General features: G+C 48.4%; 1 protein-coding gene across 1 annotated transcript in view; it reads right to left on the bottom strand.

The window, feature by feature from the left end:
* ANO2 (anoctamin 2) overlaps positions 1-18,890 on the bottom strand; it is a 324,331-nt gene that overhangs the window by 46,559 nt on the left and 258,882 nt on the right. The window contains exons 17-19 of the mRNA XM_065923366.1: positions 8,924-9,035; positions 5,690-5,747; positions 5,440-5,540 (exon numbers count right to left, since the gene is read on the bottom strand). Coding sequence (XP_065779438.1) covers positions 5,440-5,540; positions 5,690-5,747; positions 8,924-9,035 — 271 coding nt within the window. The remainder of the gene's footprint in view (positions 1-5,439; positions 5,541-5,689; positions 5,748-8,923; positions 9,036-18,890) is intronic.

The raw sequence follows: 18,890 nt of genomic DNA, 5'->3' as shown, positions 1-18,890 counted from the left end.
TAGCTTCCCCAAGGTTTTACAGTGAGTATTTTATAATGTCTAGATTTAAACTCAGGTTTGTTGAAAAAAAATCTCTATCCTACAGAGATGCACTGCCTCCATCAAAGAATTAAAGACCATTAGATCCAGTTTTTATAATTTATAATATTCCTTCCTCATCATCAGGCTCAACTGTCATTTCTCTTTTGCCTGTTAAAAAGTGACAAAGTGAAGTGGCTCAGTCATGTCCGACTCTTTGTGACCCCATGGACTGTAGCCTATCAGGTTCCTCTGTCCATGGGATTTTCCAGAGAAGAGTACTGGACTGGGCTGCTATTTCCTGCTCCAGGGATCTTCCTGACCCAGGGATCAAACCTGGGTCTCCCACATTGTAGGCAGACGCTTTTACCACCTGAGCCACCAGGGAAGCCTATTAAAGACCCCATTTTTTTCTTGCTTACCTTATGTTTCTCAACTCTGTCATATATAAGGATACTGCCAGGGGCATGAGCTTTGGCTTGATGAGTCTAATCCACTGAGAGTGGGCTGTGAGGGGAGCGTGGAAGACCTATTAACCAAAATCACGGTGACTGAGCGAACAAAGGCAAGTCACAATCTGTAGAATTACTGAGAACTTTGCTTCCCTGTGGCTCAGCTGGTAAAGAATCCGCCTGCAATGCAGGAGACCTGCATTCGATCCCTGGGTTGGGAAGATCCCCGGGAGAAGAGAAAGGCTACCCACTCCAGTATTCTGGCCTGGAGAATTCCAAGGACTACAGTCCATGGGGTCGCAGAGTCAGAAACAACTGATCGACTTTTCCTTTCACTTTGAAGATAACAGACTGCAAGGCTTGGTGGAAGAACTTCTGTTCTACATCCCTGAATTCAACTACCCGATTAGGCTATATGTGTCCATTAACATACTAGAGATGATTAGATAGCATCAGCGACTCAACGGACATGAATCTGAGCAACTCTGGGAGGTAGTGAAGGATGAGGACCCTGGCGTGCTGCAGTCCATGGGGTCACAAACAGACACAGTCTAGGGACTGAGCAACAGACTAAGAACTAAAATGAGGAAAAAATCTTCTGAAATAGAAGTGACTTGTCTTGGAATCAACAGTGACCAGTTTATTGACTAGAGGAGAGGTTCATGGAATGCTAGAGCTGAAATGACAATACTTTAGAGATTATTACATTATTACATACTAAATATATATTACATTATATTCTGCTGCTGCTGCTGCTGCTGCTAAGTCGCCTCAGTCGTGTCCAACTCTTCGCGACCCCATGGACTGCAGCCTACTGGGCTCCTCCGTCCATGGGATTTTCCAGGCAAGAGTACTGGAGTGGGTCGCCATTGCCTTCTCCGTATATCCTGCTATATATTATGAATTATTAAATCCTTTTCATCAAGAGATGAGGACAGTGAGACATAGGAAGTGACTTGCTCACAGTTCTATGAATTAGTATGCAAATGCCACCAATTAAAGGGTGGCATATTAAGCACACATCAAGCATAAGGAAGAAAATTTAGTCTGCAAGGAAAACAGCCCGGTGTAGGTTTCATCTGTCATGGAGTTGATGGGATTGATGGTTGGGGAACATCCAACACACTGTCCAAACACATGACTGATTTCTTTCCTTTCTTATACTCTAAAAAGACTTCTGGGTGCAGAGTGGATGGGCTAAGTGGTAGAACAGATGCCCAGGAAAGAAAAAATGGGCATCTGACACCCACAAGCTGCATCTAATTCCATCTAGTGTACTGGAAAGACAGGTGTTTTCCCCAGATGTTTGGAGGGTATGGGCGACTATTCTTTGTAGCAGTGGTGGATGGGCTGGTCTCACAGCTTCAAAGGGGCACATCTTTCTCCAGTATGTATATGTCCTGGATGTTGGTCCATAACAAATGTGTTCTCTCTGAGATGCTAAGCTCCTAGACCACAGGCACCATGTGTCCCCCCAGCGTTACTTGATGACTATCACGGAATGACTGTCAATCAGAAAGCTGAGACCCAGGCATTATTTCAGAGGGTTGAGCTTCTCAAGACTGATGATTTCCTGACTGAGGACCAGAGGCTGGCTTAAGCAGACAGAGATGCTGATCAATGTTCTCCTCCATCTCCTCCAAGAAAGATCACCTGCCCAAGTGCCCCCTGAGGCTGTCACAGTGTGGGGACAGAAAACCAGCCTGACTGATGGTGGGTGATGGTGAGACCCAGTCTGAGCACTGGGACAGCAAAGTGTTCTGAGCGAATATGCAGGATTCTCATTAAAAAGGGTTTTCTTTCCAGACAACTTTGGTTTTCTCCATTATAATTTTAGCTCTCTGTGTTTCTGAGAAAGACAAAAGAATAGCTTCCTCTGGGGACCTTTCAGGCAGTTGCTGTTCCTATAGCAGTGACCAGGGTTGCTTTTCCTGGAGAAAGGAGTTGGAACATATTTATTTGCTAATTGTCCCAATCAGCTCAAGGAAGCTAGGGCTCAGCGACCTTAAGCAGACTGAGAGAGGTTCTGGCCTCCTGCTATGACCCTGGCATGCTGCAGGTCCCATCAGGGGACCACCACAACTTCTTTAAGCCACAAGCGAGTTAGGAAGTGTTCTGATAAATCTGTATGTTGTTTGTTTAGAGAAGATATCCACACCCAGGGGAAACTGTTTCTTTAAATGTCAGACCAACTGGTTACATATGACAGTGACAGCCTTCTCTCAAGACCTAGAGACAGTTGCCTGCTTATGAAGTCTTCCTTGATGGCTCTGAAATGCCTGGCCTTCACTTGTCTGAATTCTGACAGAGTCAAACCACAGAGAGAATGCCCAGTCACACACAGTCTATTTTGTCTCCCAAACTAAAAAAACTCATCTTTGAGAAGATAAGGACCATTGCATATATATTTTTATTACATACAAATTTTTTTTTAAAGACCGTAGATCTTCTTTTTAAAACATTTATTTGGCTGTGCTGGGTTTAGTTCCAGCATGCAGGATCTAGTTCCCTGACCAGGGATCAAACCCAGGCCCCCTGCATTGGGAGCATGAGGTCCCAGCCACTGGACCACCAGGGAAGTCTCAAACATTTTGTGTATAGGTTAAACCAAGAGGCTTGTGTTACAGACTGACTGAGTCCCCTCCAGAATCCATCAGATGAAGTCCTAACTGGCAATCTGAAGTGCAGGAGACCTGGGTTCAATCCCTGGGTCGGGAAGATCCCCTGGAGAATGTAATGGTTACCCACTCCAGTATTCTTGTCTGGAGAATCCCATGGACAGAGGAGCCTGGTGAACTGCAGTCCACGGGCTCACACAGAGACAGACATGACTAGCTAACAGCAACTAACACTTTCACTTACTCGGTTTTGATTAGGCCATGAGGGTGGGGTCCTATGATGGGATTAGTGCCCTTATATTGTAAAAAGAAGGTGCCGGAGCTCTTTCTCTCCATATACATACAGAGAATGGGTCACATGAGCTTACATGGGATGGCAGTCCTCATCAGAACCAAACATGCAGGCACCTTAATCTTGAACTTCATGGCCTCCAGGACTCAGAAATTAATGTCTGCACTAAGCCACCCAGTCAATGTTATTTTGTTACAGCAACTCAAGCTGATGAAGACAGCTGGGAAGGCTCAGACTGCAGTTTTTGTGGGTTTAGCTCTGTGATATCCAATTCTCATTTTTCACTCTGAGCCATCTGAGCTGAGAGATGGAGGCAGTAGCATTCCCTGCAAGCCCTCCTGTAGTGTGGACAGTGTTGTTCCTGGTCCTGCAGCTCAGAGCCTGGCTCTCTATCCCTCACATCATATTCTGTTCATATTGCTCTCAAATTCCTTTGCTGCTTACACTAGTCAGAGTGGACTCCAAGGTCTGCCACTGAGACCCCAGCTCAATGACATGAACAAATGTAGCCGGAAAGAAAGGGATTAAACCAGTTTCTTTACTGCAGGACTTCTCAGAACCATTCAAATAATATGCAGAGTAAATCTCCAAGAGGGAGACAGAACAAGTGGCAGTATCTTCACTTAACCTTATGGGGACTGTCTGGCGAATGCATCCCAGAATGGATATAATCTTGCAAGTTTGCAAAGTACTCCAAGTCTGGTATAAACGATCCAGTCCTCCTAAACAGGGTTGGCTCAGCCTATAAGAGTTACCCCAATTTTCTCTGTCATTTCCTGGCTCTCTGAGGCCAGGCTAGCTGAAAATATCCCCTGAAATAGACTTCTTTACACCAAAAAAAATAAATAAACAAAAAGCCATAAAAATGAAAGGCAGAGAGAGCCATATTTTCTCTGCCTGAAGGTAGATTTTCACTGGTTGCATACACTTTTGGGTCCAGTGGATGTGTGTCTGTGTTTAGTTTCATGACTATCTCAATGCAAAACCTAACCAAAGAAGGACTTGTATGAAATCTGTATAAAACCATGTGGGAGGGGAGGGGGGAGAATCCACAGGAAAATCCAGCCTGTGTTTCACCAGCTATGCATCCTTCCCCTCTTAAGACCATGTGTGCCACAGTTCCTTAGAGATTTTTCTAAATGATTACACTGGGGTTCAGTCTTTCATATTCACCCATTTACTATAGTTCTTTTTAATTTGGGGGAACTTAGTTCCCCAGCCAGGGATTGAACCTGAGCCTCTGTCAGTGGAAGCATGGAGTCTTAATCACTGGACCACCTGGGAAGTACCATCAACCATACTGAAAGGCTCTTTTACTTGCTCACTGGGAGGACACAGCATTAAAAGCATGATGCACTTTGAAGTCAGAGATATCTGACTCTCAGCTCTGTCACTTACTGTTATGGGTACTAATTGCTGTTGTTGTTTAGTGGCTCAATCATGTTCAACTCTTTACGATCCCATGGACTGTAGCCAGTCAGGCTCCTCTGTCCATGGGATTCTCCAGGCAAGAATACTGGAATGGGTTTCCTTCTCCAGGGGATCTTCCCAACCCAGGGATCAAATCCATGTCTCCTGCATTGCAGGCAGATTCTTTACCACTGAGTCATCAGGGAAGTAAGTGCTTAATCCTGCTGAGTCTCCATAATCCCAAATCAAATTGGCAAACAAAACATGCAGGAGGGGCACTACGTCATGGGGAAGCTATTGGAGAATGGACAGAGGAATGCTTCCTCAGTGGTAAAGAATCCACCTGCCAGTGCAGGAGATGCAAGACATGGGTTCAAACCTTGGGTCATGAAGATCCCCTCAAGTAGGAAATGGCAACCCACTCCAGTATTCTTGCCTGGGAAATCCCAGGGACAGAGGAGACTGGCAGAGCTACAGTCCATGGGATTGCAAAGAAGTTGGACACAACAGAGCAACTGAGCATGCATGGACAGAGGAGAGAACAGCCCTATCTTAGAAGAGCAGAAGCCTTGAGATCTTGCTGAAAGTCTGACTCTGCCAGGCTCAGCCCTAGCAGCCACGAACGGGGTGAGCAGAGCTCATTACTCACGGGACTCCGATCTCAAAGATGTTGTTCTGGATCAGCTGCTTCCCCAACATGATGATGCTGAGTTGGATGCACAGCTCCATGAGGCAGCCCCCGGGGGCACACTGCGGGAAGAGAAGATGCAAGAAGGGGCATCAGACAGGCAAGGGCGTGAGCTAAGCCAGGCTGCAGTGGGGATATAAGGATGGGGCTGGGGCGGGAGGGGCACCTACGAGCCACTAGCCAGGCAGGAAACACCAGCGGCTATACTTGCCTCTTCCATGCGGTAACCATCAAACACATAAACATAGCTTCCGGGTCTACCGACAAACCTGGAAGGGAGAAGTGTGGGAAGAGTTAGGGAAAGAGAGAGGAAGGCAGGGCTGCCCCGAGGGTGTGTCTTCCCAGTGGACCAGTCACTGCCCAATGTCCTCCTAGGAAGAACTGGCCAGGGCGGTGCTACTCCTCTGGGAAGGAGTTCACACCTGTTATCAGCTAACAATCACCTATAACACCAGGGGTCACCTTTGACTAGGTCACATCCCAGGGCAGAGGGGTTGAGGCCGGGTGTGGTCGTATGTGTGTGTGTGTGTGTGTGTGTGTGTGTGTGTGTGTGTGTGTGTGTGTGTGTGTGTGTGATCATTTCAGAGCCTAAACACAACGAAGTTTGGATTTTCTTAGCAGGTGCATGCATGCTAAGTCGATTCAGTCGTATTCAACTCTTTGTGACCCTGTGAACCACAGTTCACCAGGTTCCTCTGTCCACGGGATTTCCCAGCCAAGTGGGCTGCCATGCCCTCTTTGCCTTTAAGTGTACTGTCCTACAACTTCCTCCCTCAACTTGTGTCAAGAACTGAGTTCTATAACTAACTATCCATTGGGATGCACACGTACACACTGCTATATTTTAAATGGATAATCAACAGGAACATATTGTATAGCACAGGGAACTCTGCTCAATGTTATGTGGCAGTCTGGAGGAGAGGGGAGTTTGGGGGAGAATGGATACATGCATATGTATGGCTGAGTCCCCTCGCTGTCCACCTGAAGCTATCGCAACATTGCTCATTAATCAGCTATACTCCAATACAAAATAAAATGGATTTTTAAAAAAAGAATTGAGTTCTGACTGCAATTCCTCCACAAGGGCTTCTGATTTCCCAGGTAATGAAGGCCAAGATGCACTAAAACTGCAAGTGGAGATTCTTGAGACCAGAAACGAAAAATTCAGACTTCTTACTGAAAATACTCAAAGGAATGGAAGAAGCCTGTCTCATTCCTCCTCTAAGATCTAAGAGTTTAATTTATTAGGGAATAAGAAGATTGAGCAGATGGGGGAGGTGGAAAGGTACCAGCCAACCATGGAACCAGACAGGCCAATAGAAGAATCCTACTTTCTTGAAATGTTATTTGCTCACCCATATCCTGAAATCTTGCTCATCTGTTGGAGGCTCAGTTTGACTTCCCCTCCTGGTGCAGTCTTCCCGTCTCTGTTCATAATTAAAAGTTCCCCTAACACCTTCTTTCCACCTTTTCTTACAGCACTTACTGCAGACGGCAGTGTGCTGCTGCCAAGACTCTCCTCTCAGTACACTACAAGTTTATCTAAGGGTCAGAGCCCTACGATTTTTTTCCCCTGGAATATCATATGTATGCAAGTTTCTATTTATATTAAATCTAGACATAAATCACCAAAGAAGTATATAATCATTAATATGGAGACCCATTCTGCTACTATAATTTCACGAGCCTCAAGTGCAGAGGTCTTGAGGAGTAGTGGTTTGGGTCACAAACACATTTATAAGAAATTATAAAGTGTGGACGATGACAGTCTTGCTATCGCTGCCTGCTTGATGAGCTCTCGGTTCTAAGGAAGCTTCCTGACTTAGCTGATGCCTAAGGGGAAATCTTGGCGGTACCTAGTTGATCTGACCACAAATGATACTTATCAGAAGCGATTTATACCCAGGACTATTATATAATAAAGAATATGACTGGTCATTGTCCTTGGTTCCTGGGAAGAACCTCTAAATCCTTGGAATTTCCTGATAGGAGTGTCTTTGTTACTCATGGTGGTCCCCTGGGACTAGACCTAAGTTTATGCTAGTAAGGTAATTCTTTTTTTTTTTTTTAAGATTTTTTAGATTGGAGTATAATTGCTTTACAATGTTGTGTTAGTTTCTGCTGAACAACAGCATGAACCAGCTATATGTATACATATATCCCGTCCCTTTTGAGCCTTCCTCCCATCCGCAACCCACCATCCCACCCTCTAGGTCATCACAGAGCACTGAGCTAAGCTCCCTGTATTACACAGTGTCTTCCCACTAACTATTAAAACATATTTTACACGTGATAGTGTATATATGTCAATGCTACTCTCTCAATCCCTGCCCCATCCTCTCCTTCCTCTATCATGTCCACAAATCCTTTCTCTATATGTGCATCTCTATTCCTGACCTGCAAATAAGATCTGTACCATTTTTCTAGATTCCATACGTATGCATTAATATATCATATTTGTTTTTCTCTTCCTGACTTAACTTTACTCTGTATGACAGACTCTAGGCTCATCCACATCACTACAACTGATCTAATTTTGTTATTTTTTACGACTATTATTCCACTGTATATATGTACCACAATTCTTTTTCCATTCATTCAGAATCATGGAGGCCAATGCCAGAAAGACCAACCACGTGATTAGAGTTGGGGCTTTGAGCCAAGTAAAGGCAGCCTGACCTCAGGTGGGGGAGAGGGACTGGAGGGACTCAATTACATGAGCCATGATTCATTCAATGATGTCTGGATAATGGGACCCCAATAAAAACTCTGGACACTGAAGCCTGGATGAGCGGTTGGTGGTGCATGTTGATGTGCCAGGAAGCTGATATCCTGAGGACATGTAAGCTTCTTTCCAGGAGGCTCCTAGACCTTGCCTTATGTGTCTTTCCCATTTGCCAGTTCAGACTTGTAACCCTTTGCCGTAATAACACTGTAACTTTAGAGACAGCACATCCCAAGCTCTATTAGCTGCTCCAGTGAATTATCAAACCCTAGGGGGTCAGTGGTTATAGCCAGTTAGGCAGAACCATCAGTGACCTGAGAGTCCCAGAGCTTGCAGTAGTGTCTGAAGTGAGGGCAGTCTTGTGGGAGACTGTATCCTAATCTATGAAGTCCACATTGACCTGGGTAGATAGCATCAGATCTGCATTGCAAGACCCAAGAATCACTGGCTGGACATGAAGTTTTCTCCTGCCATGTCCTCAACTTGGGAGACACACATTCCTCTAGGATTAACCCTTCAGGGCCAGAGCCAAATAAGTGAAGAGTTCCCCATGTTATCAGAATCTGAAGATGCTAATCCAACATGATTAGTGCAGTCAGGTGGCAATAGGAGTGGGACACAGAGCTGAAGATGTAAGCTGACAATGGGGACAGGCTGACTCTAGTGGAGGACTGTCTTTGTGACCAATTGCCCTTCTGCATATGGCACCAAGATACTCACCTTCCCTTGAAAAAGGCCACATAGAAGATGGGTGAGTAGGCATTGACAAACTTCAGTAAGAAAGCTTTGAGGATCAGGCGCTCTTCAAATGTCTGCTCTGTTTTTGGAACCTCTGAAAGGGAAAATCAAAGCTGATCAGACAGATTTCTCACCTCCTTAGAGTGGTGAACCTGTGACATGAGCCATTATCTGTCTGTTTACTCCTCCAGAGTAGAAACCCAGAGATCCATTGCTCTGGGACATTAGAACTGACTTCTTCTGTGAGGTCCCAAATGGTTTACCAGGTACAGAAGGTCAAGAGTATATAGAATCAATACATGTCTCTTTTCACTTCCCTCCTCTGATCCATGAAAGTGACAGTTTTGCACTGTGCTCCTCAAAGAGAGGTCTGAGCAAGAAGAACAACCTCCCACAACTCCTGCTTCATCAAGAGGAATTCAGCTTTTACTGGCACAACTGTCACTTCTAGAAGATTTTACTAGAACAAACATCCCTGACAAAATGGTTTGTTGACCAGTGAACAGAAGTCAAGAAGCACCAAAGGCTTGGCTTGGGCACCAGGGCATTCATTGCTCCTCTTTTTCTCCTCCTTTGTCTTTAGCAGGAAAGCCCTCCCTGTATGTCCTTGGCACAGGTTGAGACATCTTGAGTTGATTCACTCAAATGATGGAGGCTCATCAGATAAGCAAGTGAAACAAACACAATCTGAGTCTAAGGTCTCTGCCTCGGGAGTCACAGCATCCATGGGTTCTATCAGGTCAAGGCAGGGAGTCAACCAATGTTCCCAGGAGACTGAGGAACACTGAGCAGAAACCTCACTGGTGCCTTCAGAAGACTGGAGACCCATGGAGCTCCATGGACAGCTGAGCAGAGAGCTCAGAGGGGTCCACGCAGACTGTGACAAAGAGCTTGGCAAACAGAAGAGGTTACTGGGCCATGCTCTTCAGGGACAGAGGGAAGGCACTAACCCCACATCAGGTGCATCAGTGATGACTACAGCCACCCTGGACTGTGCACCCTGAGGGGACTCAGGATGGAGAACACAGGGTCCTGGCCCCAGGTAGCCAAGGTGCCTGTCAAAGGGATGATTTCAATGAGCTCAGACATACGTAAAAAAGCACTAGCTTCATTAACTCCAGGTATCTGCTTTTCTTCAACTAACAATCATCTTTTGCTATTCTGACTACCCGGCTTTTGTTGCAGAATCTCCTATCTATCCTGGCTCCTCCCTCACCTCTTCAGAGCAATCTCGAAGAGCCAACTGAGAGGCTGCCTTCTGGGCTTAAGTCCTCAGAAAGACCACTGAATAAAACATACTTCTCAAATTTTAGGCTGCACATTTTTTTTCAGTCAACAAAAGGAAGCAAGGAAGGAGGGAAGAAAGGAAGAAGGGAGGGAGGGGGCATTTTCAACAGGAATTTGAGTCTTTGCTTCATGAACCTGAAGCGGTCAATTCAGCAATAACTTAACCACATCTTGTCTCTCACTTTTAAGTAATTTGGGGGTAAGAAAATGAAAACTGATGTCACCTGAAAAGTAATCAGGTGATATTACTTAAACAGGTCTGAGGATCTGAAAATCTGGAAAAGTCACCTTGTAAATGTGGCTAGAAGGGGATTAGGGATGAGGTCCAGAGAGGCACATGTCTTTGATTTTCTTTTATAATCGCCTTTGAACTCTTGGTACTTAGATCTCCCAATTCATACAGGAATTTCCTCCAAGCTCTCTGGAAGGAGAATCTGGTCCCTTCAGAGCATTTTGCTCCAACTGAAAATGAGTGGCTCCCTTCTTCCATCCTAATAAATCATGGGCCTGGTTATTATTCATTAGGATTATTTCTATAAACAGCCCGTGCCTATGCTTTTAGGGCCGTGAGCCACCATAAATAATGGGCATATCCAATAAACAATCCAAATCTGCTTGATAGTCCACTAAATCAGCTGGGGGCCCACGGCAGAGAAGCTATGAGGCAGGCCATGCCGGGTGCTCTGCTGAGGCTTCTGGGGAAGGGGGGCCCCCCGAGGGAACACAGCCCCAGGGGAGGGAGTAAGTGGGGGCCCAGGAGCTCCATGTGACTTTGGGTCTCTCTCTCTCTCTCTTGTAAAATTGAAGTACAGTGAGTTGATTTATAACATCATGCCTATCTTAGAATGGGTCTCTTTCAACAGCAAACACGAGGAGCCTCACCTGCCTGGGACGGTGAGATGGAACAGGTTTTGCAGGGTCCCCTCAGGGTGGGATGATGTCTACAGGACAACTAGGGCACTTCAGAACACTGGGCAGCATCCCCTGAGAGGACACAGAAGCCGGAGTGGTCCCCATCTGAGCCCATGAGAAAACAGCCCAGCCTTGTGTTAAATAAAACTTCAAATAAAAAGCCTTTAGACATCAACTGCTTCCCAGGTGGCACCGTGGTAAAGAACCCATCTGCCAAGCAGGAGGTATGGGCTCCATTCCTGGGTCGGGCAGATCCCCTGGAGGAGGGAATGGCAACCCACTCCAGTGTTCTTGCCTGTAGAATCCCATGGGCAGAGGAGCCTGGCAGGCTTTAGGCCATGGGGTCACAAAGATTTGGACACGACTGAGAAATTAAACAACAATAAGACGGATGGAGAGGAGCAGTCAACATGGAGACAGCGTGAGAAGGCAGAACTCAACCTCTCTCCACCTTCACAGGCTCCTGAAACCTCACCTCCCCCAGGAAGCCACCCCAGGTTGACTGGAGGCTATCTGGATTTCACCAGCTGGAGTGGATTTGGGACAGAGGGCAGACTTTAGGACCAGGAGGGACCATGAGATAGAATTCCTGCGCCTCGCCCTTACCCTTCTCTCTTTCTTTTAAGTGTTAAACCTCAGGTGCATTGTGTCATGAAAAAATATGAGTATAAATGACCCAGCTGTAAACTGCCTTGGAAAATAATTAGTATGAAAGCCCAAGTGAGTCCCAGGGGGCCAGCTCAGAATTCAAAGTCCCTGGAGCGCCATCTTTGTCATATGGAAACAGCATGACGAGCAAGGGGGTGTCGGCTGCGGAATCGGAAGTTTGGAAGAGCAACTCGTCCGAACTGGGTGTCCCCAGCGATCCAGCAGATACAGATCCATGGCGGCAACCAGACAAACTGAGGCGACTTCCAGGTGTGAATTTCAGCCACTTCCAGCCCTAACACCACTCTGGGGTGGAATGGAGGCTGAGTCAGAAAGCAAAGGTGCCGCTGGCTTCCCACCTCTCCCCCAGGGCAGATCCAGCTTTTGCAAATAGTACTGTTTCCTGACAGCCCAACCATCTGGTCTTCCCTCCATTTGTGTGTGTGCATGGGTTTGTATTTGTGTGTAGGGGGGTGCGGGTGGGGAGGGAGGCGGCCCAGCCTCCTGTGTGATGTTGCTGCCTTGTTTATGCCACAGGGAGGGAATCACCCTGGCAGAAGCCAGCCAGCTGGGTAACCAGGCAGCCAGTGCACTGCTCGAGGGCGAGATTATGGATGGGTGTTCCCGAGACACTCCTGGAGCCCTGGAGAGATTCCAGCAAAGGGGCCCCGCCCTTAGAGTCAGGAAGGTGACTGCGGGCCCCCCAGACAAAGGGACTGGAGACCTACTGTGCGCTCCCAGTCCAGCCCCAAGTGTCAGCCCCCTGGGGCATGTCTTTTCTTTTTCTGTTGGAGAACCACTGCTTTACAATGCTGTGTTAGTTTCTTCTGCACAAGGAAGAAAATCAGATATATGTATACATATATCAGAGATGCAGGAGACATGGGTTCAAACCCTGAGTCAGGAAGATCCCTCGGAGGAGGAAATGGCAACCCACTCCAATATTCTTGCCTGGAGAATCCCATGGAGCCTGGTGGGCTACAGTCCATAGCGTCGCCGAGTCAGACATGACTGAGCAACTGAGCACACAGCATTTATATATATATATCCCCTCCCTCTGGAGCCTCCCTCCCGCTGTCCCCCATCCCACCCCTCTAGATCATCACAGAGCACCAGGCTGAGCTCCCTGAGCTACACAGGTGCAGTCTGAAGTCACAAACATCTGCTGTCAGGAAGACAGTGTAACAGGCACTCTGTTAGACCTTTCATTTGTACGCGTGTTTCTCTTCTTTGGTGAAAGAAGCTCTAGGAAGTTACCCCAACATCTCTGACCAGCCCCCTTTCTTAGAGGGCTGGGGTGGCATCACTTAGGGTGATGAGGACCCCTGTCTTATAGTCACTGAGGGTCACCTCCCTCAAAGAGAGCTGGGATGAGGTATCATTCAACCTACTGTGTTTTGAAAGTTTATGAAGACAGGCTGTATACAGCTAGGGTGGGTTTCCGGGGAGAAGGGAATCTGGGTCTGTGTGACAGATGACGGTGTGGGGGTGGGGATACAGGTATTATATGTCTGAAAGCAGGGCACCCTCATAGCCGTAAACCCTCGATGGAGAGGACCATGCTTCCTTGAAGAGTTCAGTGGCCGGTCTGGCACCTGCAGTGAGGAAGGACCAGCTCAGCAGTGGTCCAGCCTTCCCTGGACCACTTCCCTGGACAGGCCAGCATCCAGCAGCAACGTGCTGTAGCAAGGAGACATGGGAGTGAAGGGCTGGTCACGCTCCAGGGATGTCCCTGTTTAAACATGGATGTTGGCCTGACCCGGTCTAAATGGTCAGCATCCCAGCGAGAAACAGAATTCAGAATTCACCCCAGAAGGTTCAGAGGAAGGGATGTTAATGAAGGCACAGTTTCACTAGAGGCGAGGGTGAATCAGGGAGAAATGGCCCCAATTCCATCTCCTCTACCCGCTAAGCTCCTTCCACTGCTTCCCATCGGCTGAACCCAGCCCACAGTCAGGCTTGGGGGCGCCCATGATACAATCTGCTGGGCCTCGGGGCACAGACCTCGGCAGAGAGGTGGGGAGAAGGGGCCTGGAGGGAAAACATGGTCAATAGAGCATGATCACCCTGACTCCCTTCCTTCTCACGGATGAAGGTGCTGGGTTCTTAGAAAACTCAAAAAAAGGGAGAGGAACGAATGGGCTTCTTGCTAAAAGGATAGATAAGTGCTCAGGGATTAACTGGAAAAATGAAAGAGATAATGTTCGTAGCTACAGCTCAAGTTTGGAAGGAATTCTTGCCAGTTATAAAAAACTATTATAAGTAGCAGTGTTACTAATAATAGTTCCATGTAACTGGAATGAATTGTTCTACAAACTTGGGCTACAGGCATGCTCACGTCGTTTGCATTATGAGCAGCAGCCCCCCACCATCTTTCAGCTTCCCAGACAAAATGTACAGTTCCTGCTCGCCTCATGGAGGGGGCCTCAGACAATGGCAGAATCAACTCTGACCACACCCTTCCCCTGGCCCCCCACATGCAATGGGCAGGAGGCCACCCAGGGAGTCAGGAGCTGGTGGCAGAGCAGGAAGACAACCCAGCAGATCTGACTCTTGGGCCAGATTTCAATTACCAGCACTGTAGTCTCCCCACCAGGAAGGCCTAGGTCCCAGCCCAGCCCATATGTGGCCACACGCATCCACACACATCCACATGCCTCCACATGTGTCCACATGTACCTACACACATCTTCACATATCCATGTTATCCACGTGTCCACATGCACCCACATGCATACACACATCCACATACATCTACACATATCCATATGCATCCATACATATCCAGACACATCCACCATATCTACATGTAACCACATGTATCCACACACATCCACACCGACCCACATACATCCACAGGTATCCACAAGTATCTACATGTATCCACATGCATACACACACACCAACACACATCCACAAGTATCCACACACATTCATACACATCTACATGTATCCATACACATCTACATGTATCCGTATGTATCCACACACACCCACCTGCCACCCATGTGCATCCACACATGTCCACATGTATTCACATGTACCCACGTGCATAATACACATCCACATGCATCCACACATGTCCTTGCTCTGCAAGTCCACTCCTGTGCAGACTCTAGCTGTGGGGAAGCCAGTTCCCCTTGCACTGGTGCCCGGAATCCATACAGGAGCCCTCCACCCTGCGCTCTGAAAACACACGTCGTCCACATCTGATGGGAAATTAGATCCATTCCTGTAAACCCAAAACATTCCTCTTTAAAGAATCTGTGGGGTCGGGGCGGCCTCTGGTACTGAGGTTCCCCCCGCCTCTTCCTTTCCTCCCCGTCTCCTCTCCTTAGCGGTCAGATACAGCCTGTGCAGAGGATGGCTTAGAGCTGGATGCACAATTCTAGACTCAGGACTTCCTGGTGGTACTTCAATTCTTAAAAAAAAAATTTTTTTTTTTCATTTAAAAAGCAAGTGGGACCCCAAAGTTGGTGAACCTGCAGAGGTCTGCTCCTGCCTGTGGGCCTGCATGGAGCGAGGAGCTTGCTCCCACTGTCTCCCCGCTAATCCCCAGAGACTGCCACCTGCCCCCCCACCCACAACCATGCCTTGCAACCCGCCATCCTCGTGGGTGGGTGCGTTGATTTTAAAATCCTCTGGAACCTCTGGTGTGTTTTATTCTCCTTTCCCTGCACTTTTAGAATTCCCCGAGGCAAAAGGACAGCTATGTATTACTGGTGAGTGGACTGCTGTGGTCTCAGCCAGGACACAGAAGCCTCACTGCTCAGTCAGAGGCCCCTGGGCCTGTGGGAGGGTTGAGACCACCACACACTCAGGGTTGTTCTGAGGATTCAACAAACTAACGTACATAACATGCTTAAAGCAGAACTCAGCACGGGTGTGTGTTTGTGTGTGTGTGTGTGTGTGTGTCTACACACACATGCCACTACTAACCATGGGCACTGATGAAGTTTCTAAACCTCTTCAGACTCCTCATAAATAAAATGAAAGGAACGGCCAAGTGCTATTGTGAAAACTGGATGAAACACTGTATGTACAATGCCTTCCAGGAACACGACGGGTGTCAGAAAATGAAGTCCTTTCTTCCCCTCTCCTCCTTCCGTCACTTCCCTGCCCCCAGGGTAGCGATCTTCAGGAGCAGGGTACTAGTGCTATTTAAACAAAGTCACAAATGCAGCCTCTTCCTAAGAACTGGAGGCTTTAATCTGACACAATAATTGTGTGTCAGGTACACACAGTGAGCCCACCCTGTAACTAGGAGAGGCTTGGTGAAGTGTAAGGAGGAATCTGTAGCCCCACACACAATCCAGAACTAGGCAGAGTTTTGGAAGGGAGAAGTGGAGGAGGAGGAAGAGGAGGAGAAGGAGGAGAAGGATCTGGAGGAGCTGGACTTAAGGAACCATGTTGACAATGACAAGCAGATGGCAGCTGGATCATTCAACCATGAAGCCTGGTGTCAGCCCTGCTCTCCTCACTCAGCCTGGAGCTAGAGGTCATCCCTGCAGCTAGAGGATGAACAGGGGTCCCTTCCAGGCTAAGCCAGATCCAGGCCCATGTGGGTCACGACAAGACCCTGGACATCCTGCTCCACAACACACAAGCTCAGAAGCTCGCCATTAAGGGCACAGTGCGCCCCATGCCCTGACCCACGGAGGAAGTTGCCATGGTCTGAATGTCTGTGTTCCCCTAAATTCACAAGTTGAACCCTAATCCCCCAGAGGTGATGGTATGAGGGGGTGGGGACTCTGGGAGGTGCTTAGGTCATGACGGTGGAGCCCTCAGGAATGGGATTGTGAAACTGGAAGCATTAATTGCTCAGTCATGTTCAACTCTTTGCAACCCCAGAGACTGTAGCCCACCAGGCTGCTCTGTCCATGGGATTCTCCAGGCAAGGATACTGGGGTGGGTTGCCATACCCTCCTCCAGGGGATCTTCCTGACCCAGGGATCGAACCTGCATCCCCTGCATTGCAGGCAGATTCTTTACCACTGAGCCACCAAGCAATGGGGTGAGTGCCCTTATAAAAGACCCCACAGCACTCCCAGCCCCCTTCCACCCCTTGAGGACACAGCGAGGAGATAGCCATCAGCATCCCGGAAGAGGCCCTTCACCAGGAGCCGTCCACACTGGTGCCCTCATCCTGGGCTCCAGAACCCTGAGGCATGAATTTCTGTTGTTTGCCAACCACCTGGTCCACCGTATTTTGTTATAGCAGCCAGAACAAACTCAGACAGATGCTCGCCTTGAGCTGATCTTCCTGCTGACCCTAGGGTCTTGCCTCAGACCCTGGCCTCCCAAGACGCCAAGCCCCCTCCTCTTGGCCTGGGTGGTCCTGCCCTGTTCTTGCTTCCTCCCTCCTCCAGGAACTGGATCCTCTCCCCGTGACACCATGTGACCCCTCCAGGAAAGAACACATCACTGGGGACTAAGACAGTCCTTGTCTTACCTGTTCACTGAGACTCTCACAAACGTCAGGGATTGATGCTTGCTGAACCAGGCCACACACTTAGCACAGTGTGCCTTGGCCAACAAGGTCTCAAAGCATCTCTGTTTCCCTAGCAACCCCGCCCGCCCCCCCACCATAGGCTTCTGCTCAGTCCTTCAACCACCAAGACCTTGTTGCCTCCAGATGATGGTGTGTCTTGCACCCGAACTCACGACTGCTGTTGTTCTGGTCACCAGGTAGACAATCTCTGTCTTTATCTACCACTGCGGAGTCCATCCATCACACTCAAGGTAGTTAACAAATTCTGTCTTTTGTTATAAATATTTGTGGCAAGATGGACCTCAGCTAGGCCTAGACCGGGGCCTGTCCAGGGACCTCCCAGGGAATGGGTCTTCCATCGCCCAGCTTTGCAAGAAACACTCAGGAACTCTTGGGGTTGTTTACCCCAGCTGTTTACACCTGGTGAGCAAAGCACATGGTCACCACCTCCTCACGCACCAGGAGATCAGGGGCAGGATGCCAGATGGGCATTAAACCCGGCGTGAGAAGGCAAAGGGAGCCCTTGTGCTTGGCAGGACCCTCATTCCATAAGGCACCTTATCCTCAGTTTCATGTTCCTTGCAGGCCTGGGGGCTCTGAAACCACACCTCTGCCGGCAGGTCAGCTGCTCACACCCTGCGGTGTGTGACTGTCACATTAGTGTGTGAACTCTGCCAGTAAGAACAATTCTAGTCTTTGGATCTCTTTGACACATCTTCCAGTCACCCCTCCATCATGGTAACTCTGTAAGAGAGAGGTTCATCCCTCTCTCTCTGTTTTTAATTTGGTGGCACCAGTTCTTAGATGGGACACATGGCACCTTAAGGTGTGACATGCAGGATCTTAGATGCAGCATGTGGGATCTAGTTCCCTCACCAGGGGTCCAACCCAGGCCCCCTGCTTTGGGAGGGTGGAGTCTTAGCCACTGGACCACCAGGGAAGTCCTTCCCTGGTTCATTTTCACATTTCCTCAAATCCTTTGTTCAGCAGGCAGGGTTGAAACCACGAATGCATAAAAGTTCGCTTTAGCCTTCCTGTGGCCTACAGAATGCCTTGACTGATGGTATTTCTTGAAAAAAAAATCTGAGCGCGTGAGTGAAGAGAGAGATGTATTTCACCCGTAAATGCACCGACAAGCATGGGCCAAGATCTACCAGGGAGCCAGTTGGGGAGGAGAGAACTGAGATGTCAGGCGGATGGGCAGTTCTCCAGGGCTGTGTGGCCTGGCTGGAGTGAGTGGCAGAGACCTTTCTTGGTCATGGAACATCCACGAGCTTCCACACGTTTCCAGCCTCTTCCTGATCAGGCCGTTTCTAGCCAGCATGCTGTGGGCAGAGGTGATGAACTGTCCACCGCTGTGACAGCCTCCACATGACCCTCCTGCACTCTCCGTCCCTAGCACGTGCCCACATGGCCTCCGTCGGTTTGGGTCCCCGGTGACTCTGTAAAGCAGAGACCCTGCCCTGCCGTGCTGCGTGAGCGAGAACCAACACACACCCTTGTAGTGTGCAACTGAGATTCTACAGCACAGCCTCATCTGGTCTAATACAGGCTTCCCAGGTGGCACTAGTGGTGAAGAACCCGCCTGCCAGTGTGGGAGTCGTAAGAGAC

This window comes from Muntiacus reevesi, chromosome 1 (genome assembly GCF_963930625.1).
Source record: "Muntiacus reevesi chromosome 1, mMunRee1.1, whole genome shotgun sequence".
Lineage (NCBI taxonomy): Eukaryota > Metazoa > Chordata > Mammalia > Artiodactyla > Cervidae > Muntiacus > Muntiacus reevesi.
Note: the sequence above shows the minus strand (reverse complement) of the source record. Positions and strands in the feature narration are given on the sequence as shown.